Genomic DNA, 25,605 nt, shown 5'->3' with positions numbered 1-25,605 from the left:
TCCTTTCGCTGATATAAATGACCATGTTGGAGTTGTTCGCATGTCGCATGTGTTTCTTTCCCTTTTCATTCGCTGAGAAACACAATGAATCACCAGCTGAAATCCACTCCTCTTTGTATTCTGTTTATGGTCTTTGAACATTGATTCATCCCGCCCATTTTCAGTTGACGGTGACGTCAGAAAGGGGCGGGGCGAGTGTGACCGTTGAATTTGGATACACCAGCTGGACATTGCAGACGACTGAGATTTTTTTGAAACGGACGAAATTTTGCGACTATCTTTTCAAAGCATGAGGAGGCGAAGCAGTAGTAACGCCAGCAGAAGAAGCTCAACGATTAGAAGACGGAGTGAGAACTTGCGTTTCGATGAATTCGGCTTTGCTGTTCTTACTAAACGTAAAGACCAAAAACTTCATCAACGATGTCACGATTACAGGTGAGGGACGCAGTTGTGTTTTTTGCTGGACAAGGTTGGCTAGCTCCTGACAACTCGGTGAATAAGCTAGCTCTTTAGTGTTGTCATGACTGAAGACATCTTTAGGACTGTATTCACTTCTTTTTTTTAAGTTTGGTAGAGTTTGGAGAGAACTATTCACACAAATCCAAAGTAAGTTATTATATTTAGTTTTATTTAAACCAAAAACCATTCTGTTAAGGTTAATTAAATACAGGAGCATACGTAAATGGTTATATGCAACCGCTTTTGTGCGTAACTTTTTGAGTTTGAGTTCAGCGTGATTGCTAACTTGTTAGCAATATGTGACATAACTTGGGACCAGTATGGTTAAACGTAGAAATCAAGTGCCACCGCAATTGTTCCAGTTTTTCTTCAACATAAAAATGAAATATAGAAATAATGCTGAATGACGCTTTCTTGTCAACCAGGCACCATTTGGTTATAAGGGCTAAGTAAATATACATTTACACCACTGATAATTTTGATGATTATGTGAATCTGATGTCATGATATAATGGAATGATGTCATGAAATGTCATATGATACGATGGCATGATGTCAGAGATCATAATGTGATTAGAAACAAAAGTGAAATCTTATTCATGAACACTTAGACCAGCAATACAGACCAGCATGGACCCATCGACTTGAATTAGAAACCAGTGGCCAAAAAAATAAATACAAAAATAAGCCCAATTCCAGAAACAGATGAGTCAGTCTAATCTCACCATGTTGTCTCTGTCAGCTACCCCAAGCTGAGCTCAGTGAGGGTGAAAGAGCTGTGTGAGCTGCTAAGCTACTGGAATGGAGCCAGTTTTATCTGCAAGAGCCAGGTGAGACGTGGAAACAAATCTGTCTACCCTCTGATCAACTCTTTTGTTTATTTATTTTACTATGCAGTGATTGCAACATACATACCACTTTTTCTTCTTTTTCCACTCACTTTCTTTTTGTTTCAGATTGAGCGATTTATCAGGATGGGAATTCCTCCAAACCTACGAGGAAGAGTGTGGAAGTGTCTTCTCACCATTGATAGTCTGAGAGAAACCAGTGACTTCAACTACCAGGTAAAGTACAGTGAGACATCAACTGGGAAAATGGATTGTTTTATGCCTTTGCAAGTAACGTTGCAACACATTTTAAAGCCACCACATTTTACTTTTTTATACTTTAATAATTCCATTCATTTTTATGGATTCTGTTATTTCCAGAACTAAAGTGTGGATGCAACATCTCATCTAATACCATCATTATTTTCAACAGGCATGCTTGCATTATTTGAAATTTAAATAGTAATAATAAATAATCAGCTTCAACTGTTTGTAAGTTTGAGTTCTGTTGACAGTTCTTTTTAGAGCTGAAATAATTTGTCCATTAATTGATTTTGATTAATCAGTACAACATAATCGGTCACTATTTTGATGATCAAATAATCATTTCAGCTGCTTTTTAAGAAAAATTAGTGAATGAAACACACATCCTTGTTTTATTTTCTCACATGTGAGGATTTGCTGCTGTTGTTTTTGTTTTTGCAAACTGAATATTTCTGGAATTTAGACTGTTGATCAGACATTACAATAACTAATCCAGGTTGCTTCCATTCTTTAGATGTTAGAGCTGAAACCATTGGTCAGTTAATTAAGCAGAAAAGTCAAAAATGTTAAATAGATACGGGTCACGATGGTAATGGGCATTTTCCCATTATATTCTGACATGTTATAGACAATATGATTGATTGATTAATAAACAAATTATTCTGCAGATGTAGTCAGTATTGAAAATGATAGCTGCAGCCAGAGTTCATATTGAATGTACAATTAAAGTAACTAGTGATGTTAAACTTGAAGCAGACTACTCGACACAGTGTTGTCTCTTTAAAGTAGATGGATAACACAAAATGTATCAGTACCTAAGCTCTATGTGCTAAAAGTCATCAGCTCAAATGAAAGCTCATTACATCATTCTTCTTTCAGAAGGGTTGCTTGTGCATCAACCACAATCTACCACAGTGTTTAACAGCTTACCACAGCTGTAGACTCTCTTTAAAAGTAGTCACTTTATATGATGTAGCTTTCACTGAACAAATGATCCATAAAGACAGTGGTGAGACCACTTGTATTCTGGTTTGCAGTTTTACTCAGGTGTCTTGGTTGTAGTCCTTCCTATAAATGCAGCACCAAAAGTTGGCCAGCAGATGTGGCCATTTTGCTCAGTGCTTCAGAAAGCTTAATTTCCCACATCACCACCAATAGCCATGATTTTGTCATAATTTAACTAATCCAGGTTGTGTGTTGATCCCTCTTATTCATTCATAGCAGCATAGTATTGACTGGTTGATTTCTAATAGTGGGAATGTGTTTGGGTTTCTCAAACAGAAGTGCTTGTCAGAGGTACGAGGGCCCCTGGTGGACTTGGGAGTCAGTGAGTATGGGATCCTGTCAGCAATTGCCACACTGAGCGACACTCAGAATGACCTGGACTTGAACCAACAGCAGCCCTCCAGCTGCCCAGAGCCAAGATACTCTGTAGATGACATCACACTCTTCAGACAGATCGCCTTGGACCTACGTGAGCTCAGACAGTGGAATGGCTTTTTAGGCTTTGTGTTTGCAAGTTGAATATTGTTTTCTGTTAAGTAAATTGTTTGTGCTTTTTTCAAGGATTTCAGAACTGAATTCAAACTGACTATTCAGTTCTCAAAAGAATGTGAAAAGGTTAAATGTAAAGATTTTTTTTAGTTATGTGTGTTACTACACTCTAACCCTAATCCTTTTTTCTGGTCGTGCGATATGTTAAGATTGAAGTTTTGCAGCGACTGGGCCACAGCTTTACAAATAAGTGCAAATGAAAAAGAGACACAGAGAATCTTTGGGAGCACAAAGTACAACCAGCATTCATGTCTATTGATGGGAGAAAAATAATTGAATACTAAAATCGCTAAAATTAATTTGACCTGGTCCACAGAGCGCTCCTTCCCTACACACCGCTCTCTGATGGGGGAGAGCCCAGAAGCCATTGAGGGTCAGGCTAAACTCTTCCGGGTCCTCATAGCCTATGCCAAATACAGCCCTCAGGTTGGATACAGCCAAGGTAATGCACTGAATGATTGGACTGTGCTATAATTTTACAGCATATATCTACTTATATAAGATGTGGGAATAGGGATTTTAAAGCAGTATACAGTGCTCCTTCTTTCTTTGTGATTATTATTATTATTATCATTATTATCATTTGTTGGCCTAACTCTAAATGCTTAGGGAGAGGACATTTGTTATCATTTGAGCTTCGCACTGTGTTCCCTGACTCATATTTGTGTCACACACTGCAGTACATAATATGACCACTTGATGGAGGCAGAGGACTATAAAGAAAAGAGTTACTGCATTTCTGCTGAGGAACTTTGATGGAAATCGTTTTCATATTATTAATTACAGGTTTTTTTTTTATCATGGTGAGTTTTAGACTTTTCAAGATGCATTTGACTTTATTTTAATTTGTGAATAAAGAAAAAAATTTAAAATCGAAGTGAAAATTTGGTAGTGAAAATGTCAACACAAGCTTTTATTAGTAATGTTTTGTTAGTAATGAAACTTAATAATCAGCAGTTGAATACCCTCAATAATTGGCAAAGGATTACATAGGTCACGTTTTTTATATATGTTTTTTTGTTTTTGTCATGTTTGTATGTATAAAGGATTATTAAATGTAACATCATAATATACTAGTTAGTAGAAACATCAAATGAAATTTCCTCTTTTTGACTAATATTCCATTCATGGTTTACAGTTTCCACATTCCTACCATTATAGTATGTCCTGCTCTGTATGGTGTTTCCATAGGAAATTTATTGTATTTTGGAAAGATGCCGTTATGATTAGGGCTGATATGCACAATGGTCTGTAGAAAGCGTTTTAAAGTTATGCCACGCCATCCTGCTCAGCAGTGCTCCCTGCTTCTTTTACTGAAATATTTTGTCTCAGCCATTTCATAAAAAATGCTCTTGTATCTTAAATATTTTTAATGCAGTATATCAAACACTGATACCCCATTCCATAGGAACTAGACTGTGTATGTACAGAAAGGTCTGTGTGTGTTTAACAGGGATGTCCTACATAGCTGCGGTGCTGCTGATGCAGTTGGGTGAAGAAGAGGCGTTTTGGGCTCTGACAGCGTTGCTGGATAAACCCAAATATCTGGCTGAACTGTTTGACCTCAACCTCACCAAGTAAGAATGGGCTTGAAGTATACAATAAATAAAAACATAAATGAAATAATAGCTACACACTGTGAATAATCTAACCTGATTTGTATAAATGTTATACTACAAAGTACTGAATGTACTTAGAAATTTACTCAACCAGTCAGTCATTTGCCCAACATTACTGGAAGCCAGGCAAAGATATATTTTGTTACTAGTTTTTTACTGTTGCTTGTGCAAACTGCAGAAATGTTTGTTCTGATTAGTCAAGAAACCCGCAGCAATACACGTACATTTTTTTTTAAAATCCCTTACGCAAAAACGCTTCCCTGATGCCATTTGTGTGTGGTCATCAGAATCTGTATATTCATGTTTAAAAATCCCAAAATACTAACTTTCAGTAGTTGCATCTGAAAACTGGGTCCACTCATATTGATCCCTGAAGCAAACTCTCTATGTACTTCCCTGTTTTCTTAGAATTGAATCTGTGGCACAGCTACACTAAACTAAACTGTGTTATTTTTGATCTAATCAGGGTCCAGCATCAGGTGAAAGTGTTTGAAGAATTCCTGAAACACAGGAAACCAAAGCTCTCTCAGCATATGGTGAGTGCTTTTAGATTTTCATTTCAGGTCAGCTTTTATCTCATCATGGTTTGTATATAAAAAGAGAAGCCCAATGATTCATTTTAATTCTGTGTTTCATGACTAAAAGATCCAGGTATTGATTTCAACACGGTACCTAAAGGAAAACTGGAGGGAAAATATGGTGCCTTTGTTTGTACTGCAGATTTTTACAATGCTTGAAAGGAAAATGGGTCAGTGGACAGCTACTGGGCCTCCCCTGTCACTCACTGTACTTGTGGGCAATATTTTATCTTCAGTATGTCTTCAGTTTGTTCTATGTACTACAGACCTTATGAGAGAAATAAGAATTTTTACAGGTGTCTTGATTGAGTATTTTTTGCATGTGACATGTACGTTTGAGTGTAAATCTAAACTTCCTATCAAGCTATTTAGCACTCAGTAACATCAGTAGTTGCTGAGAAAACCTACACAGCTGAAAAATTCTACCTGCATGACAAGCTTATGTAAGCTTAGGTCGGTTTTTGCGGATTTTCAAAAAGATCCATGGAAAAACTGATGTTTACCTGGATTGGCTTGTGATATTTGTACAGGCACTCATGGTTGCTGTAAGATCAATCCCACTGACTGGTGAGTCTTCCTCGCTAGCTGCAGCAAGAGGTTGACTTTCATGATTTTCAGTGAAACGTCTCAACAACTATTTCATGGATTGCCATAAATACGCTAGATATTTACCAAAGCTGGTGATATCTTTTGTCGTCCCTAAGCTTTCATTTAGCACCATCATCCAGTCAAAGTTTTAATTTACCCAATACTTTGGTTTAAGACTAAAAACCTTCAAAACTATTGACATTCCCATCAACCTCAGCTGTAGTTCATTTCCTATGCTGACTGCTAAATGCCAGCATGATAAACTAAAGACATCATATATGCAAAAGAGTGTGTTAGCATCCTCATTGTGAGCTTGTTGTTGTCATCAGAAGTGTGTGTCAGATATTCAGTCAGCTTCCGAAGCTGACTTGTCTTGCTAAAGTATGATTTTTCTCAGTTATGGTTTGGAAGATAATGAGCGTTCTTCTGGGCAGTCTTCTCGGTCACGGTCTTATCGCATTGTTCGTCTCCATTCAAAATCTTCTGTCCAATTGTTTGCACACACACTAATGCATTCACTTCGATCACTGGCGCTGCTCAAGCGTCTTTGAAGGGATTGTTATACTTTGCGTCGACTCAGCAGCTCTTGGAGGGAAGCTGCCCTTTTGGAGCCAGAACGCACTCACGTACACACACACCACAGGGGCTTATTGTAGGCACAATAGTTTTGCCCTCTTACAGGAAAAACCTATTAGAGATCAGCATTCCCTTTGTAATAGAGCTGTTCAGCAGAGTTAAGGAAGGCAAGAGACGAGCCATAAACAGATTTTTTACATGTGCTGTACTCATCAAACAAACAAGAGCTTAAGCTTTTTAAGTGTCGGGCTTTAATATTTTAAGATTAAAATATTTGAGTGTAATTTTGAAAGGCATATTTTCACCGTTACTAACCCGTAATATTATAAACCAAAATTTATTAAAAAAAAAATAATAATTCATCATTCGGCAGATGTTGAGAAGCTCATTATTGTTAATCTGTAACACCATGTAAAAAATTCAGTTGAAGAAATTTACTAATGTGGAGTTTAAGTTAAATCACTCTTGCTTCTGTGTGCTGTGGATAGATGCTTTGGTTAGGAGAGCATTAATGGAGTATATTTGACAGAAATTGGCAGAGAAGCAAGTCCTGAATGCAATGTTTGGTTATGCCAAATCAACACTTCCTGTTTTCCCAACCTCCCTGCAGGACTCTGTAGGAGTCTTATCAGTCCACTTTGTGATGCCATGGTTCCTCACACTCTTCTCTTCCCTGCCCTGCTGGGACTCTGTCCTAGCTGTCTGGGATCTGATAATTCTGCATGGTATGTACACACATGCACAAATGCACGAGCAAATGGAAGAAACAATGGACTGTAGATTTTTCTATTTGCTTTTTGGGGATGGCACAATAGTGTTTAGTGGTAAGGGGTCATGGCCCTTTAAATGTCAAAGACAATGGTTATTTCTTTACTGTGACCTATTATTATTATTATTATTATTAATAATAATAATAATAATAATGTGAGCATAATTGAGTTTGGTCCAGGGAAAAGATTACCAGGCTACTGGTATTGGTTTAACAGGTTGATAACTCATTATGTTTTTCATTTCTACTGTATCTTTTAAACCTACTTTGCACTAATAAAGGATTAATGTATGTTACCCCAGTCATGTTTGTAAATTCCTGGTGTCTTTCCTCAGGCCTGTCAGCTGTCTTCCGAACTGCTCTGACTATCATTGAGCTCCTCGAGCCTCAACTGATGGAGCTGCATGATGAGGGAGCAGTGCTACCCCTGCTGCTGAGAGTACCTTTTGATGTGTAAGTAAAGTTAAAAAATAAAATGAAAAGTAAAGTAGTAAACTTGAACAGGGGACAGCATTATTAATGAATACTATCTGGCAATTGGACAAAGTATTAGTTTTGTGCTCACAAACAGTTTTATTTATTAACATTTATTATTTATATTATGCATATATTTTCTGTGTGTCATCTCATCATCATCCTCCTCACATTTTTGTGAGGCTCTCCATCCACATTTTGTCTAGCACAAAATAGCCTAAAGATGTGTTGTCCGAGATCCACATCCATGAATTTTGTCCCAGACCACCCTCATGAATGTGCTTAAAGCGACTGGTTCTTCTGAAGAATGCACAGCACAGTTCTCAGAGCTGAGAGCTCAGTTTTTAGACTTGGTCCTAAATGAAACCCCAGGCAGCTCATGAATATCAATAAGTTCATCAGGGCTGGACATGTTTTGACACCAAGCATTCCAGGAGAAGTAGAGTGTCATTGTTTTGCTGTGGTTGTTTTTGTACATGTTTGGATCAAACATCCTTTATGCCAAATTAGTTTCTTCAATGGCAACCCATGCCGCTTTCAGTCGGATCCCTCTGTCTGTCTCTCACTATCTTGAATATAAACGTCACATGCCGTCGCACATGTTTTGTTGACATGGAGCTGTAGTTATAGCAACTCAGCAGGGTCACTGGGTTTGTGTATACAGCCAGTATGTGTGTGTGTGTGTGACAGACTGCTGCACAGTGATTATTAAAATCCAGTTTATCATATTTGCTTCAATAGATAAGCTTCCACTACCTACCTAAATGTCCCACTCATGTGTGCTTCTCATTGTAGAAAAGGTCCCACTGTGTGAACCTAAGTTTGTTTATCTTGGACAAAGATCCGTGCAGTAGACTCTGGATAAATGGAGCCTACACAGCCATGTAATTTCCATAAACGCAGCTGTGTCATAGGCAGTGATAAAACCCTTTATCATGAGCCAGAGAGGGAGAAGGCGTGCTAGGTACGGACCAATGTCTTGTAAAGTGAATTATGGAGGACAAATCTTTAAGATCACTATGGTGACAATTATCTATGCTTTATTTGCAACATTATATATATAGCCTTTATAAACACCCAATACACCTATGTGTTTGTACGTTGAACTATGTTTTCTGTGCTACAAGGAAAGAAACAGCACATTTTGATCCACGTGTGAATCACTTCTTCTCTTGTGCATGTGTGCATCAAGGGCGTCACTGACAGTCCCATTTTGTTCGAGCTCTGGTGTTCAGTGGGCAGCCTGCCATCACGTCACATTGAGAAGTCCTTGTTGCTTGCTTGGCATCGTTCTGAAAGCCTGGTTAGAAGTCAACACTAAGTGGTCCCACTGTCTCCCAGGGCAGGATCCCTTTACACTGGGAAGATCCTGTTGAAGAAAGAGGGGAACGGAGTGAATGGGGGGAAAAAGGAGAGAAAAGAAGACAAATGTGTGTGTGTGTGTGTGTGTGTGTGGGAGGGGGAGGGGTCAGAGAGAGAAATGACTAGAGAAGGGTTTGACATAAATGGGGGGATAGAGAGAGAGAGAGAGAGAGGGAAGTGAAGCGAGATCTTCAACCTCTCTTAATTTTCCTTCAGCAACTTTCCTCCCCTACTCACTATGAATGGTGGAAATGGGAGATGTCATGCACCCATATAAACCATTCTGATTAATGGTTGGTTGAGTTGCTCATCCATCTCTTGTGCCTGTCTGTCGACACTGAGCTGTCAGTCAGCTGTCACTTCAGTCATAGGTTGCAACAATGACTCCCAGCACACCCTACGTCACCAGTCAAAGAGCAGCTTTGCACTCTGTGAATGATTTATTCAGTTTCTGTTTGTCTGTTTTTCTTACACTTTGCTGGTGTTTCTTTCCTTCACTCCTCATTTAAACTTTTCAGCTGGACGGTGCTTTTTGGTAGTGTCTTATTACTACTTCTTTTCCCTTCCCTCTCCCTTTTATTGAGTGATAATACGCGCTCTGCCTCCCCCACTGTTTTTAGCCATCTTAGTGGTGTGGCTCACTTGATGGTGACGTCAATTTGTCTGTTGGTCGATTTAGCCATTTTGGTCTGGTCTCAAACATCCATCCATCCATCCATTTTCTTTACCGCTTATCCGTCAGGGTCGCAAGGAGGCTGGAGCCTATCACAGCTGACTACGGGCGAGAGGCAGGGTACACTCTGGACTGGTCATCAGTCAGTCGCAGGGCTGGTCTCAACTATCTTGACAAAAATTGGATGACTGCCATAAAATTTGTTACAGGTATCTGCAGTGCCCAGGGGATAATATGTAAGAGGTTGACATTTGTGGTTTGGAGTCTTGATAGCTGTTGGGTGAATTGAGATTAAAGTTGGTTCATAAATTCATGTCCCCTGCAAAATGATCTGAAAATATTTTGATGATCCCTTAATGTCTAGGCTATTGCCATCATCAGGTCAAAATTTCACTTTGTCCAGTCCTGTGCCATACCTGCTAAACACGACCATTGCAACTGTGAGCATGTCATATTTGCGCCAGCATTTAGCTCAAAGCACTACTGTGCAGAAGTACAGCCTCAAATTGCTGCTAGCGTGGATGAAGACTCTTATGCTGCTTTCCAATACCCATACTATCATTCTATTTAGTCTTAGAAACAGATTTAGTGTGCCTCGATACATAATTTTTCAGATGCAGTGTGACAGTAATGCCAGGATGTTCTACTGCCTCTGGTCACTTTTTGTAGTATACAAGCCAGCATGGTTTTCTGGCTGTTCTGTCCCACAGTCTTCTGCACAGCAGAATATGTTTCACATTGACTGAGTCACTGAGAGAAGACAGCTCTTTTTTTCACCTTCAGATTTTGTAATACAGACTACGATGGATGTATGGTCTAGAGGGTCACAGTTCAAGGCACAGTGTTAACGATGATGTATGTCCCAATTGAACGCACACTCCAGGCAACAGTATGTACATTGTGAGTGTAGCTTCAGTGTGTACTAAAGGTGAAAAGAAAATGTATGCAATTTGGAACACAGCCCACGTCTTGTTGTTTCATATTTAGCTGCCTCATTTAAATAGTAAGTACCATTACACCTGCTTGATCTCCAGCCTCAGACCCCCTACACGGCCTTTCTTTCCTTAAACTTAATTTACAGTAACATGAGGCACTACATTAACATTGTTGTTTTTCTCCCCATAATATCCCTTTGTTTAGGTGTTTGTATTAATAATAGAAATAGACTGAAATTGAATTATTGTATTACAATAAAATATATCGCTGTTCATTTTTAATCATGGCTTCCCATACAACTTCAACACTCATAACAAGCTCTAAGGGCTTTTCATCTCTTTCAGCACCTGCTTTTTATTGTCCCTCCTTCAGTGTCCATATCTCCTGTGTCCAGTCCTGTCTGTCTCCGTCTCACCCTCTATACCCTCTCCTACGCACTCCCTATAGACTCAGTTTTTCTTAGTTCCCTTCACCAGTTCAATGCCTTTCTCTTTTGTTTGCCCCCTCCTTCACAGTAGTCAATTCCCATAAACCTCCCTGGGCTGTCCCTCCTCCTTTATGTTCTCATTTTCTTTTCTGCACCCCCCTCTCCTCCTATATGCCTCTTTTCATTCATTCATTTATCCTCATTGACACACTGACACCCTCGCTCAGCTAGAGGGGTTGACACATCATTTGTTTACTTCACCCTGACAAGGCTGGCTTCAGTAAATATTCTGCTTTGTTTTTTTTCCCCCACTACCAACCATTTTAATATTCCCAATTACATTCAGACTGAGGAACACTCAGTAGGTCCCAGCTGGTTATGTAGATCATTCTATTGATGGTATATTTTAGATTTTTCCTTCCCATTTAACTGTCTTACATACATCCATGTTTTCCTTGAAGCAACCTGATATGGAAACCTTGTTTGAGAAGGTTAGAGTTGGAAGTTAATCTGTTGTAACATCTTATAATGTAAAACTACCTGTTGACTTCATGTCATACTTTCCCCTGAACTGTGTAGACGTGCATAAAATGTTAGCTTTGGTACTGTTGAGATTTATAGTGCCTCAGAACAGTCACATGGGAAATCCTGCTAAAACAGTAAGAGAGCTGTACACTCAAGTGCACAAACGCGTCTGAACAGAGTCCAAATGTGACAAGGTGTACAAACTGCTGCATGCTAAAGAAAAGAGTAGAAAAGACAGATACTGTTACTCTTGATTTGGCCGTTAACAAAGAAAATCTGATAACAACAGATACATCACGCAATATATTTTTGATATAAGCAAACAAACCAGAACTTTGCACCAATCTCTTGTTGTTACAGTATATATAGATATATGTGCAAAAGTTAATATTGGTAGTAGTAGTAGCTAATATTGGGAGCTTTAAACCTGACCGGAAATGAGTCAGTTTTGTGAAACAGCAAGTGATACTTTTAAGGCAACTCTAGCAAACCAGACACACACTCTCTTAAATAGCATGGGAAATATAATCAAAATGAGAATAGCCTTTGAAGTATTTTGGATACCATCATGTCAAGCTACTTACATATTGCATTAGAATCATACTATACACCTAACAATTTGTAGCACTAAGTCAGACGTTAGGAGCGGCTTCAGAGCAGCATTAGTGGAGCTGGCAGATTCAGGGCTCCTCATCAGTGTAGATCAGTGTTTCTTAAGCATTTTACATTAAGTCAGTCTTACTGTAGGCTACGTGTGCCGAAAAATCAAGAACCAGAAGATTTCTGTTTTGTTTTTGTGCATGCAGTCTAACCAGAGTTGCAGCTTTTTATCAGGTTCTCAGTAATATCTCACATCATCAACATGTCAGATATTACTTTTGCACATATAACACAATTTAGCCGAGTAAATGCACCAGCACCAGAATCCCAAACCAACTTTTTGATAATGTACCAGTAGTTTTTCTCGCTGTAGCAGTGTGCTTCCCCATCAGAATCATTACTCTCAGTGGCCATGGTAGCCTCTCGGCTGGCAATACCTGTATTGCTGCTAGCATCCTGACTCGTGATAAACTTGGAAGAAAAAACTATTGCTTTTCTGAGCACTAGATGGTATACATGAAGGTGATTTTAGCAGTTCCATTGGGCTGTTCACACTGTTTAAGATTGGATGCTTTTACTTCCCACATTACCTGGTGTACCCATGGGGTTTGGGAACCGTGGGGATGGATGGATCTTTTTAAATGAGCTAACAGGAACTAGCTAACAGGTACATCATTCATACATTGTTAATTCCCATTATCTCTCTCTTTTCATTTTCTATTGCTGTCTACAGCCATTTATCATTATGTACTGGGATTGATAGCTTAACAGTGTGGTCCATCTTAAGGTACATATCACTCTTTTATCGCCTTCTCTTCGTCTTCTGTCTCTCTCTTTGCTTCCTCTTCCTCTTTGTCTCGTCCTCCATCATTCTCACCTCACATTAATGTTGCATTATATGCTGCTGCATGTCCACACTTTGATTAATAAAGAAACACAGTCACATTTTTTTTGTCTCAAGGCAATTATCAGATGCCCAGTTGAACATTGAACCAGTGTTTTCTTGCTTTAGCAGTTATTATTGTTCAGGACATTTAAGAACATTTAAGAGGGCCCTCAGTAGTCGTTTCAGATATTGATATACCTGTATGTTAATACTTTTGTTTGGTAGAATTGAAAAGTTCTTCAACTCTCATTTTTAGATTTTTTTTTTTGTGAAATTGTCACCCAATCTCAGTAACAGTTGCTCTCACCCTCTCTCTCTCACCCACCCTCCCTCTTCTCCACACCTCGCTTCCCTCTGCAGGGCCCAGTACACGGTGTTGATCCCTGCCCTTTGGAATACTGAGGTCCAAGACTGGGAGCTTAAATGTATGAACAGTCTGGTGTTGGACGAGATCCACCATGGACCCAAAGCAGGTAAACCCCCAATCCCGCCCAACACACACCCACACACTACACACACAAAGCAGTTGTTGTCAAGCGGAAGCTAATAATACAGCAGGACACTGGGGACCACTCAGCACACAGGCGCTCAAACTCTGGTATCTCTCTCAGCCTACAACACTTAACCCTCAGTGGCACACATGCTGATCTTGTTACACACATACTCACATCGTTTTGTTCTTTGGTCAGTGTGTGTCAGAGTGCATCACGGTTGGACCTTTCAGAAGACATTTCCAGGTTTAGACTGAAAGCACAATTACAAAAGGAGGAAACAGTCACCCTTGTTCACCTCCTACTCTTAGTTTCCCTGGTTGTTTATGCACATTGCTTTTCCATTTACACACTTTTTATATTTTAGCAAGCATCCTGCATTATAAGTTTTTACATTTTATTGCTTGACGTTTTGGCATCGGCAGTGAGATATTTGAGTTGATATTTTATCTCAGACATAGATGTAGTTTTCTGATTTTGTTCAAACATCTCAGTGTCTTACATGCTGAGTTTATTTTATTTCATTCTGGCTTAACAACGGTACTTTGGGCACAGTATCAGTTGACAATCTCCAAAAGCGCTGGTGACAAAGTTCATGTAACAGGCTGCATTTGTGTGTGTGTGTGTGTGTGTCTGTGCCTTCCATAACTTGTCAGATCAAAGAAGCTTTTATCTTTTGAAGGTTGTTCAGATATCAGCTCCACAAGATCTGGAAACCCCTCTCTGAAGTCTTACCTTCACAAAAGACAGACAGATTGGAATGCAAACCTGATGTGCATGTATGTGTGTGTTCGTGGCTGTAAACGTGCACATGTGCTTGTGTCTGTGCAGGCATCCTGACAGACTCAGAAAGGCTACAAGGATGAGTCACAGGTTGGTGGCTGCAGGGCTGTTTGTCGATGCAGCTGGGAAGCAGAAAGAAGAGGGGCATGAAAAAGAGACAGTGTTGTGTGTGTGTGTGTGTAACAGAAAGAGTGAGTGAGTGAGCAAGCATGAAAGAATGAGCTGTGAGAGAGTATTTGCGAAACGGGCAGAAGAATCTGAGAGAGCATGAGGGGTTTCCTTTAAGGGCAATTGGAAACAACAAAAGCATGTTTTACGGTGGTGATAATTCATCACTGTGTGTTTGTGTATGTGTGCCCACCTGTATTTGTGTGTGTGGCTGCATGTGAGTCAGGATGAGTCATCCTTATTTGCTGCCCTGTCAGACTGTCTAGCCCACAAGGCAGCAGGGGAAACTAGCTGATTCATTTACTGCCTTTTCAACACGATCAAACGCTCGTGTATTTTCTCTCTCTCTCTCTCTCTCTCTCTCTCTCTCTCTCTCTCTCTCTCTCTCTCTCTCTCTCTCTCTCTCTCTCTCTCTCCCTCTCTCCCTCTCTCCCTGTCTGTCTCTCTCACTCACTCACACACACACACACACACACTTTCTCTCACTCTCTCTCTGTTGCTGTCACCCAGCACTGTCATTGTGATGTAAAAACTCTTGTGCCATGTGTGTCATACTCCCATTACAAGTTCAGGACCTCCTGTAACCAAATGCATATAAATTTAAGCACTGCAAAAGCTGCTGCTGGAAAATGTCTGTTTATGTGACATTTAAAGATGCTCATATGACTTGATCATATATGGCTTGAGTGTATATAGAGAATGTGCTGTAGAGATTGTTGAACTGTTGATTGTAGAACCCTTCAATGCAAATTTGTGATTTCAGCTGTCAAAATAGAATTGACCTGACAAGGTTATTTATTTCACAGGAGCATATTTTCTGAAAATCAAAAGGGCATTTTCACATGTCACAGTAAAAAAAATAAGCACCGGTAGAATTATATGATGTGAGTCAAGACTAGGGGAGTGGTATTGCAGAAAAGAAATTGCATAAAGCCTTCTGCAGCTTCTGAGAGACCTGCCTGAACATTTTATAAACATCCTCATGTGATGTCACTTGAGTAGGTGTCATTTGGGACTGAAAATTACAAGTTTAAAAATGATAAAAACTGGTTTCGTCCTGACCTCTGTAGCTTGCTCCTCATCTCTGCTTGAGGCTCCAGATTACATTAACTTTTGCTTACATGACACACTCCAAAAAGTTTGTTGATTCATGCTTCACTGAGGGTAGCAGCTGTAGGCAACTTGAATTCACAGCAGTCACTGTATAATTGATTCGTGTCCCTGAGTTACAGCTAAAAACATGTTCAAATCTTCTCAAGCCAGTGCTGCTACACTGATTCAGCACGTGCCTGATTGCTCTTGCACTGACTGCATGTAGACTGATTCAAAAAAACCCATTTTGTAGAAAAGGTTGTTCTTTTTGAAATATTAAGAGTTCTAAACTAAGAAGTATTACTGTGTGTTTGTACATGCATACATATTTTGTTCAAGTGAAAGTTATTGCGGTACAAGTGACGAGAAAGGTTTCATGTGATGTATCGCCCCAGCGAGAGGAGGTGTTGTGAATGATATTGCTGTAGAGTATTTCAGGTGTGACAGGAGGGTCCCTGGGGCCCATCCAACTACAGACTGAGTCAGCAGTGAAGGACAGAGCTGAAGTGACTTGAGGTTATGCTGAGTCAGGCTGAGAAGCTCTGAGAGCAGGTATGTGTGTCCTTCTGTCCTTCTACAGGCTACTTTCCCATTGTGTTTCTCTCCTTATCCTTTCCGCTACTCTTATCACCTTTCTTTCTCCTGCCTGCCCTCCCTCTCCTACATTATTCTCCTTTATAATCAGCTCCCTTTTGCTCTCCTTTCACCTTTTCCTCTTTCCCTACCCTCCATCGATTTTCTTCTTGTCCTGTTATTCTTTCCATTCCCACTCCAATTCTCTCTCATGTCTCCTTTCTTCCGTGACTTCTGTGGTGTAGTAGCAGATGCCAGAGTCCTGTTCCCCTCAGCAGGCTCCCATGATACTTACCTACTTCCTTTTTGCCTGCTGCTCGAGCTATATTGCAGTGACTCAGCATTCATCTTATTCAGTGTCCCCAAACAACCTCCACAGCCAGTGCTGCCTAGCCTTTCGTACTTGCATAGATTTTAATGTCATGCTGGTTTATGATATCCTATCATGCATATTCTTTGTGAGTTCAGGTTTTGTAGAATTTTGTGCAGTGTCATTATTTGATGTATTGGACCGGCAGGATGACTAGGAGGTTGGTTAAGTTGCCCGTCAACTTGAGGCTTCTTTCCCTTAACTTATGCCTAAAATGCATTACATTTTATCACAGCTATACAGTGCCCATTAAACAACATCACCCTCTGGGACTGATTTTTTTCAACTTTCAACTTTTTCACACGACATTTGACAAGAGAGAAAAATACTCTGTCCTGTTAAAAACAATTTTTAGCAGGAATTCTCTCATTGTATGTCTTTTTCGTGACATATACAGTGTGTGTGCTTTCTTATTCCTCCCATCAGTCAATTCTCTGCCCATCTGTTCACTAAATCTCTGTTTCATCCCCTTGTTCACACCATTTTTGACCTCGTTGTCCATCTGCTATTTGGCTCCAACAGAGTCACTGCAGTAGTTTATGTATATTAATGTGTGTGTGTGTGTGTGTGAGACTCATGGAGGACATAAATCTGTTTACACAGTCACATTGTTGGTACTTACCTTCATTTTGGAGACAAAATGAAAGTCCCCATGATGTAAATCATTAGTTTCAGAGTGAAGACTTGGGTTAAGGTTAGGGTAAGGGTTACACTGTGTGTGTGTGCATAAGTTCAAATGAGTTCAATACTTTGTAAAAACATTGATGAAACTATTTTTTCCTCTCTTTGTGTCCTTGGTTGATGATAAGTGGATCAGGCACAGAACACTTACTGAGTGTCATAGTGTCTTGCATATTTCATGCTTTTGCTTCCTTTTCTAATCCAGATAAGCATTACAACAGAGCTAGATATAATCAAGATGTATGTTTCTTGGGGGAAGAGGAACTTGAAAATGGAGCACATAATCCATGTTGGAACAAGCAAGGTTAGGTTAATCAGGGGTCAGAAAAATTTGGCCAAAGGTCAGAGCTGGAGTGACCACACACACACAAACAATCAGATTACAAGAGAGGTGATGAAGAGTGTTTCAAGGGTCAGAATGTGGAGTTTATGACCTACAGCAAAGAGGTCTTTTCCTTGCAACACTACTGCTGGTCCAAAGGGGTCATGAACACCCGAACACACAGGTCACAGGTGGCTGAGACAAAAACAGAGTATCCAAAGTGAGAAGTTCAGCTGAGGTTATACGGCTTCAGGTCCTTGCCAGGCTTGTTGGAACTTCCTAAGAGCGTTCTTATAAATGGCCTCAACATCAGATTAAAATGTATTTTGCAAGGTGGAGCATAGTAGTCAGTTAAGTAAAACGCTCCATGAAATAAACAACATTCTGTACTACTATCAAGCTAAGATCGACCTGTGCTTTTCCAACAAATGCAGTAGTGCCTGCAGACTTTGCAGTGGTAAAAATATTTTTCTTTAAAAAAAATGTTGCCAGAGGTATAAACCCAATTCCAAAAAGGTTGATGTAACATGGTGGTAAATATGTCCCTGCCCCAACAAGTTGGAACACGTTGCAGCCAGAGCACACAGCATCCCAACTTTTAGGAATTAGGGGGTTTTGCTTGTATTTCCTAAGAGAAATAGTTAAATGGAAGTTGTTGAAAAATATGTGGAGCATCTATGGTCTTGTGGTCTGAGGCCCCTGTTGGGGCTGGATTGCATAGTCCCTGAAGAATGGTCACCTTTTCTAACCTGGATAAGGCCTCTTAGCTGTGAGCACTTAGCCTGCCTATGACCCTAGATGGGCCTGCTTTCTAGTAAGCTTTGCTCTTTGTAAACAACGTGATTGTTGATCTCTGTGCACCTCAGTTTGCTTCTGATGGTTGAGGTGAGGTACTTGATCAGCCCCAGGCTAACCTGCTTCACTTACTGATGTAATTTGACAATATACAGAAGTAGGCCTTTGATTCCATTTTTCATCACATGTATACGCTGGATTTATTTGTTCAGGCTTCTAGCAGAAACCGAGGGCCCGGGTGCTTGCCTGTCTGTGATGGTAAATGAGCAACCTCTCTCTTTAATTCCTTTGGGACAGAGGGGTTATACCTTTAGCTTGTTTGTGTTCTGTCCACCAACAATGACCCAGATATTGTACCAAGTGCTGTTCAACCTCAGGCTGACTAGCAGGTTACCTGAATACTTGGGTTGACTATTGAGCCTTGCAGTTTTTTATTATTTGGTATCACGTAATGTTCATTATATTTGTATTTATACGTTTTATGATATATAAATTCAGAATAAACCATTAGTTGTAATAAATAAATTTGAATATATTGCCTAATATCCTTTGTAATAAGCATTAACTAACAGTTTTTCATCGTTCATTAATTACTGTTTTATTTGGATGATTGCTTTCATGATCACAATCAGTCTTTATGTTGAGGAATAATGTTTCAAATAGCTCTTTACCATTTCTCCTTTACATTTCTCTTCAGCTGATCATCTCTAATTATTCTTTCTCAAGTGAACATGATTTTTTTTATGATATTAAAGAATGTTTTTGGTAATGGATGTTTCTGTTGAAGCTTTAGTAATTTGATGGTTGGCATTTTCTGTGTTAAGTAGGAGTTAGTAAACTGATGGGGATGTAACTAATAGCATGAGAACAACGGTTTGGATGTCCTCATCTCCCCTCATTAAATTAGAACAAGGCAGCTGGTTAGGGATTCTGTGCTTGTTTCCACATAGTCCCTAATTGGATAAAATTAGAAGAAGAATTAATTATTTGTGATTTGTGTATAAATGTGGTAGATGAAGGGATTAGAAGCTGCAGGTGGGAGAGGAGATGAGAGGGTAAGAAGAGAAAAACAAATCTTTCTTAAGGAAAAGAAAGGAAGGCAATGTTGGCTCCGATCCTACCAAGTGCCTGAATGCTCTGCTCCAGGGTTGGACCCTTGAGGTTTTCCTGCCTGCTTGCTTTCCTATGTGTGTGTGTGTGTGTGTGTGTGTGTGTAAGTTTCCCAGAAGTACCTTCTCTTCCTCTCTGTTACGTGCTATGGAACCCCTGTGGCTATCCTACAGTGTGTGTATGTATTGCTATATAATTGAGGTAAAAAGTGAAGCTGTGTGTGTGTGTGAGAGAGAGAGAGAGAGGGTGACCTACACTGCTTTGAGTTCATACATGTGAATAATGCAGCTTTGTTTGTATTGTGAGAGCTCAACTCTCAAACTTGAGCAAGGGAGGTGTGATCTTAATAATTAATAGATTTTCTTAATTATGTTTGCTTTGTGTAAAATCTGGGGCATGATTTCTTAAAGAGGTTATTATGATTTGCATACACTTAAATGTGGGTTGTCCCTTCCTGGCCAAACAAAGCCAAAGAGTTTTCTCTGGTGTTCTTTTGCTCTAAAATATTGAAGAAGTAAAAAGCATGAATAAGAAAGAGGGAATAGTGTTTGAGAAAGTGTAACTGAATAGTGGAATGACAAGTCAGAACAACAAAGGAAGTCAAAGTGAGCAACAGACATTTAGATCTGTTGTGGTTTTTTTGTTGTTGTTGTTGTTGAGGATCTGGACTCACCAAATGGCGTATGAACAACACGACAATGTCTTCAAGTCATTTTGTGTGTTACCATAATGCAGCTTTTTGTTTTTGTTTTTTTTTGTTTTGTTTTGTTTTGTTTTGTTATTTAACTCTCTCCACCTTAATCTTTTCAGATGTCATTTTAGGTGGGAATATCATACGGGAAAAAATTGTGACTTAAGAGAGAGAATGAGAGCACATGTAGATAGATGATGGTGCTAGATGGGTCAAATAGACTGCTTTGACTGTTAAATACATTACATAAATACTTGAATCTGTAGGTTAATTTATGTAGTGCTTATGTGAGTTCCAAGAGTTATGTGAGTAAATGTATTTTAACGCAAGCCATGATCTTTTCCTATAATAGGTCACATGACTGTTACAGTGAAGGCCACATGATGAAAGTCACTTTTCTTTGTCCTTTTCTGCATATCCAAAACTCTAAATGCATATGGAGTTGAATGACATGCGAAAAGCTCAAAATGTATGACACACAAAATATATGCATTGAAAACTGTACTGCTCCATGCTGTTCCTGCATCTGGCTTCCTGTCTGGCTTGATCTGCTCTGTGTAGCTTGGCGCAGCTTCCGTCAAAAATAAACTAGCCACATAATTTAAATGGAGCGGAGAGGAGTGCCGCTTGTCGGACACTTTTGAAATCCGCTGTGGCACATCTGGTGAAATCAGAGGCATTGTCCAGAATGGCTGCGTTCAGTTCTGGTGGCCATGTCAGAGCCAGAGTGTGATGCAAGCACGCCCCATGTAATCAGGCTGGGGTTGAGCCTGTTTGTGTGTCTGTGTGTGTTAGGTGAAATAAACAAAACAGAAAGAAAATACGAACTTGAAAACATGAGAGAAGAAAACAATAAGGAAAAAGAAGGTCTAATGATAATTGTTTTATTGTCTCATAAAAATTTAGAGGAAATTTCAGAATAGTCTACCTACCACTCTCTGGCAGGCAAATGCACACAGTCCTTAGAATGTCTTTCTCTTTGTCCCACACACCCACAGAGAAATTGGAGGGCTGTTCTGAAAGACAATCACAGAGGCAAAGAATGTAACGTCATTTAACTGTGTTTATCCATCACCATAAAGTGACACAATAAAATATTAACTTGTGGAGTTTAAATTAGAGGCCTCTCACTCTCTTTAAATTGCTCATCATTCTAGTTTTGGCAGCTGTAATTACAGGTTAGAAAGTAGAAATCTGGCTATTTTAGTTCCATTCTTTTCCTTCCTTTTCCTGCTCGCAGTCTCAGTGCCCTCCTACCCTCTGTTCATCCTCAGTCATTTTCTTCTTCTATCTCTCAATTTTTATTCCAAGACCAACTTTACCCCTTCTATTACTTCCCTAAGAGTATTAAAACTGTGGCTATACCAACCTCCACTCTACCCTGTCTTGTGTTTTGTGTTACTCATTGCTGAGTTCCGAGCTTCACATACCCCAGCCTCTGGAGTCCGTGTTGGACCTTTGCCCCCTGGGAATGAACTTTGATCTTGCTTTAGGCCTTAAGGCGCATTAAGAGGCAGGTTCAGAATGACAGGGTGTGGTAGGGGTCAAAACTCACAGGTCAGCGGAGATCAGGGGCGAATGGGGCCCATTCCCTTCCATTCTGCATTTCTTCTCTGTGCTGTTGCAAAAACTTGTATTTTGCATTTCTTTCTTCATTGCTAACTTTCTATGTCTATCTATTTAAAAATACATCAATCAGGATTTTATTTTTTATTTGGGTTCATCATCCTTAAGATTTCAGTCCTGGTCAACAAGTTATTATCATAACTTTCTACAATATTCAAAACTGGTCCATCCATAATAAATGTAGGAAATGGCTGCTGTTTGAGGCATTTTTCTTATCATATTCGGTGCTTGCTTTATTGCCAAATGCACTGCAGTTCTTTTGACTGTTTCACAATAAGCCTCCAGCATTTCAGCAATTACCTTTTAATGTGAAGTATCACCAATACGATTCTCATGTTTAGATTGTATTAGCAATAACCTGGCAGGTTTCAGTGACATAAATTTACGAAGAGTAAAGCTGGATCACATGCATCGTTTCCTGTCCTTCCAGTCCCCTGCACATATAAAGTCAGTTTGACTCTAATACGGAAATGGCAGACTCACTGAGAGTGAAAACCATATAGAGGTAATTAAAGAATGTAAACTCATTCAGTGACAATTGTTGAAGAAATATTTTAATATCATGCGTTCAGTTGTGTTCATGGTAAAACATTTAGCCTATCCAGATACTTGGCTGGCTTGAATTTGCATTCCTAATTAATTTCTAAGTTACTCACTTGCCTTCGTCTTTTCTTTCCTGTTACATTTTTACCCTCCTCCCTTCTTCTTCCCACACTCCCTCCCTGCTGCTGCTTTTCTCCTACCCATGCCCTGTTGTGGCCTCCACACTCTTAACCAATCTACCAACACACTAAAGGGACTTCTCATTTCTTTGAACTTTGTGCATGTGAGTGACTAAATCTGTGCATTTGTGTGCCTATTAAGGGCTCAGTGTTTTTCTCTGATTGTCATCAGACACATGTTGACTGCTGTGTATATTCCTAACCACCGTTTAATACACGTTCCTCAGGGAGCTTTTTCTGTCTGGCAGTTTCGCGGACACGTTCAAAGTGGAAAATACGCAAAACAAACAGCAGGAATAATTTAGCTGCATTCTGCTGTCAGATTAATGAGTATATACTGTCTGTGAGTTGAGATGTTGATCCCCTTGTGTACCACAGTATTATAACAAACCCAGACTATAGTAACAAATATGAGCATGGGTGTTTGACCGTAATTGTGTTTGTGATTTGCTATGAAGGACTGCCTGAAGATATGTATATTTGCTTGTGGTTTGAACAAAATGGTTTTGAAATCTTTAAAATAATAATGAATGATGATTGAGTACTTTTGTGGGCTGATAGATTAGATATTGTAAACCCTGTTGCATTCAAGTAGCTTAGAACTAAACCCATGATGGGAGCTGAATAGGCTGATATCTTGCCTTGACTAAGTGACTTATGGAGTTTCCCCTTTATAGTGAGCAGTGGAAAGAAGTGCTCATGAGGTTAAAAGTCACATTTTATCATATTTGATTTTTAAGGACACATTTCAGTATATCTCCAAAGTTGTAGCACTGGAGTTGAAGCATCTGTTTGTTTTTTCTTCACACATGTACAAAGTGGGCATCACATCAGCCAGTCTTTTAAGCTCACCTGAAAATTCTAACGTGATTGGACAAATGCACTGTTAGTTTATTTGTGACTCATATGGGCAATTCTTTATGTTCTCTGGGCGTCCGTGTGTGTGTGTATGTATGTATATAATATATGAAGTCACTGTCACAATGGGCTGAGCCTAGAGAATATTCACCAGTTGAAGATCTTTGCTTTAATGGAAGCCTATCCAAACAATATGTAATGTTAATATCACTTGCTTTTGTTTTTGAGATAAACAACATTTATGCCTCACAGTGGCCCTTGTGCGTCGTAAGGGTCACTTCCAAGAAGAATAAAACCATCTTAACACTTGGAATAGGCCTACCCCCTATTGTTGTGTCATAATCTGTCTACCAAATGTTGCTTTTCGTGGATAGGTCATGTGTTTCCTTGTATATTCCTATCAAACGACTGTGTTTGCAGTCTCACAGTGCGACACTTGGGTGAATTTAATGGACTGCCCTTCAGCAAATGATAACTCGGAATCCGTTATCAACATCACTGGCGTCATTGTTGACAGCTAGCAGGTGCTTTAAACAATTGTGCCGACATTATCAGGTGAATGCAGTTTCTTTGCTTACTTAATATACTCACTGCGTACACTTACTGTAGTCATTGCAGTTGTTGTGTAACCTTTTATTGCACATACCAGTAATCTTGTTTCTATTGTCAAGAACAATTCTGTACACCAAAAATGTTCAAAGTACACCGGCGTAATTTTAATCACTAGATGAATTTCATTACCCTGAATTCACACTGTAGTCTGTTTTGAGTCAGACTTCTGCACAGTCCCTCTGCTGGAATAACTAGAGCTCACTAGAACACCAAATGTGTATTGATCCATGGCCGAAAATATTCCCCAACAAATTCATTATTTATTCCACTTTGAGTGAAGTTTGCTAAAAATTACAGTTTAGTTAACCTTGCTTTTTGTGTTTGTATTCTTCATGCCAACTTCTTGGCTCCATCCCTGGCTTTGTTGTATTGTTGTAGGTCATGTTTCTTTAACCTTCTTATCTACTTTCCTCCATCTGTTGGCCTCTCACGTTTCTCTGGCCTAATTTTTTTCTTACTTTTACTGTACGCTTTGACACATGAACATGTGGACACACAAGCGCACAGTGAAAAACAAAATAACATGTTTGTATGACACACTGTAAAAAGCTGGAATTAATTTTATTTTCACAACATTGTGAAAATAAAAGGGAGGAAAAAGAGTTTTTTTGTGACTTTTTTTTGTCTTTGTAAGTGGACCACAGCCTCTCTCTGTGGAAATCCCCTTTCTCTCACTCTGAATCTGTGCCTTCATATTTTATCTTTCTCCTTTTTTTTCTTTATCCTGCACATTGATTTATCTCACTTTTACCCTTTCTGTCTGTCGTTTTATATTTACCAACACAGACTTGAAATCAGTAGTAGTTTATTGTAATCTGAGTCACCACCGTGCAATCAAGTATTACCTAATAAACACACATATGAACATGTGAAGTGTCCAGTAAAGGAAAATTCCAGTCTTTAATTCTGAGAGAAACATAGTAAGTTGTTCTTTTAGGACAGTCAGATCAAATACTGTAGGCAGATTCTTTGTGCTTTGCAATACCCTTTATTTAACCTCCATGAGTTTGGCATTGTAGGATGGCTGCTGAGGGCTTTCAACTTTAAACAACTTTGATGTTAGTGATGAGCTGGACTGATAAAATAACATCTGTTGGTGCCGGGATAAAGCTCGTTAAGCCTTTCTGAATAAGATATAAATACCTTTGTTCAGTGATTCAGCATCTAGTTTCACTTGCCTCCACTTTCTAATAAAAAAGCTGCAGAAATTTCTCTCTGACGCCATACATCGAAACATTTGGACTTCAAAAGATGGAATTAAAAGGTGGTATAATAACCACAAATAAAATCACATTCAGAAAATTCAAAATCACAATTTACAAGTGCTGACTGATCTTGATCGAAACCTTTAAAAAGTCAACAGTTGGACAGCATTTGTTGATGTATTACAGTAGTGTTTTGGGGAACATACATTTGTGGATATTTATGCACTAACATGCTTCTGTATGGGTGCCTGTGGGCGAAAGTGTGTGGTTAACAGAGAGCAGTCCTACAAATGATTGTTTTCCCTTTCGCCAAGTTATCAGCTTATCTCTAACTACACAAGACATTGGGGTATTATTGCACCATTTTTCTCTTTTCCTCTTCTTACTCA

At 39.3% G+C, this 25,605-nt stretch overlaps 1 protein-coding gene across 1 annotated transcript in view; it reads left to right on the top strand.

Annotated features, from left to right (window-relative positions):
- The first annotated feature begins 165 nt into the window (after positions 1-165).
- Positions 166-25,605, top strand: part of si:ch211-266k8.4 (USP6 N-terminal-like protein) — a 59,438-nt gene continuing 33,998 nt past the window's right edge. The window contains exons 1-10 of the mRNA XM_046394102.1: positions 166-435; positions 1,202-1,289; positions 1,416-1,523; positions 2,832-3,024; positions 3,421-3,546; positions 4,558-4,681; positions 5,190-5,259; positions 7,076-7,190; positions 7,570-7,687; positions 13,478-13,590. Coding sequence (XP_046250058.1) covers positions 290-435; positions 1,202-1,289; positions 1,416-1,523; positions 2,832-3,024; positions 3,421-3,546; positions 4,558-4,681; positions 5,190-5,259; positions 7,076-7,190; positions 7,570-7,687; positions 13,478-13,590 — 1,201 coding nt within the window. The 5' untranslated portion in view covers positions 166-289. The remainder of the gene's footprint in view (positions 436-1,201; positions 1,290-1,415; positions 1,524-2,831; positions 3,025-3,420; positions 3,547-4,557; positions 4,682-5,189; positions 5,260-7,075; positions 7,191-7,569; positions 7,688-13,477; positions 13,591-25,605) is intronic.

The sequence above is a fragment of the Scatophagus argus genome, chromosome 7, assembly GCF_020382885.2.
Source record: "Scatophagus argus isolate fScaArg1 chromosome 7, fScaArg1.pri, whole genome shotgun sequence".
In the NCBI taxonomy this organism is placed as follows: Eukaryota; Metazoa; Chordata; class Actinopteri; family Scatophagidae; genus Scatophagus; species Scatophagus argus.
The sequence above is the reverse complement of the archived record's forward strand: the minus strand, read 5'-3'. Positions and strand labels throughout refer to the sequence as shown.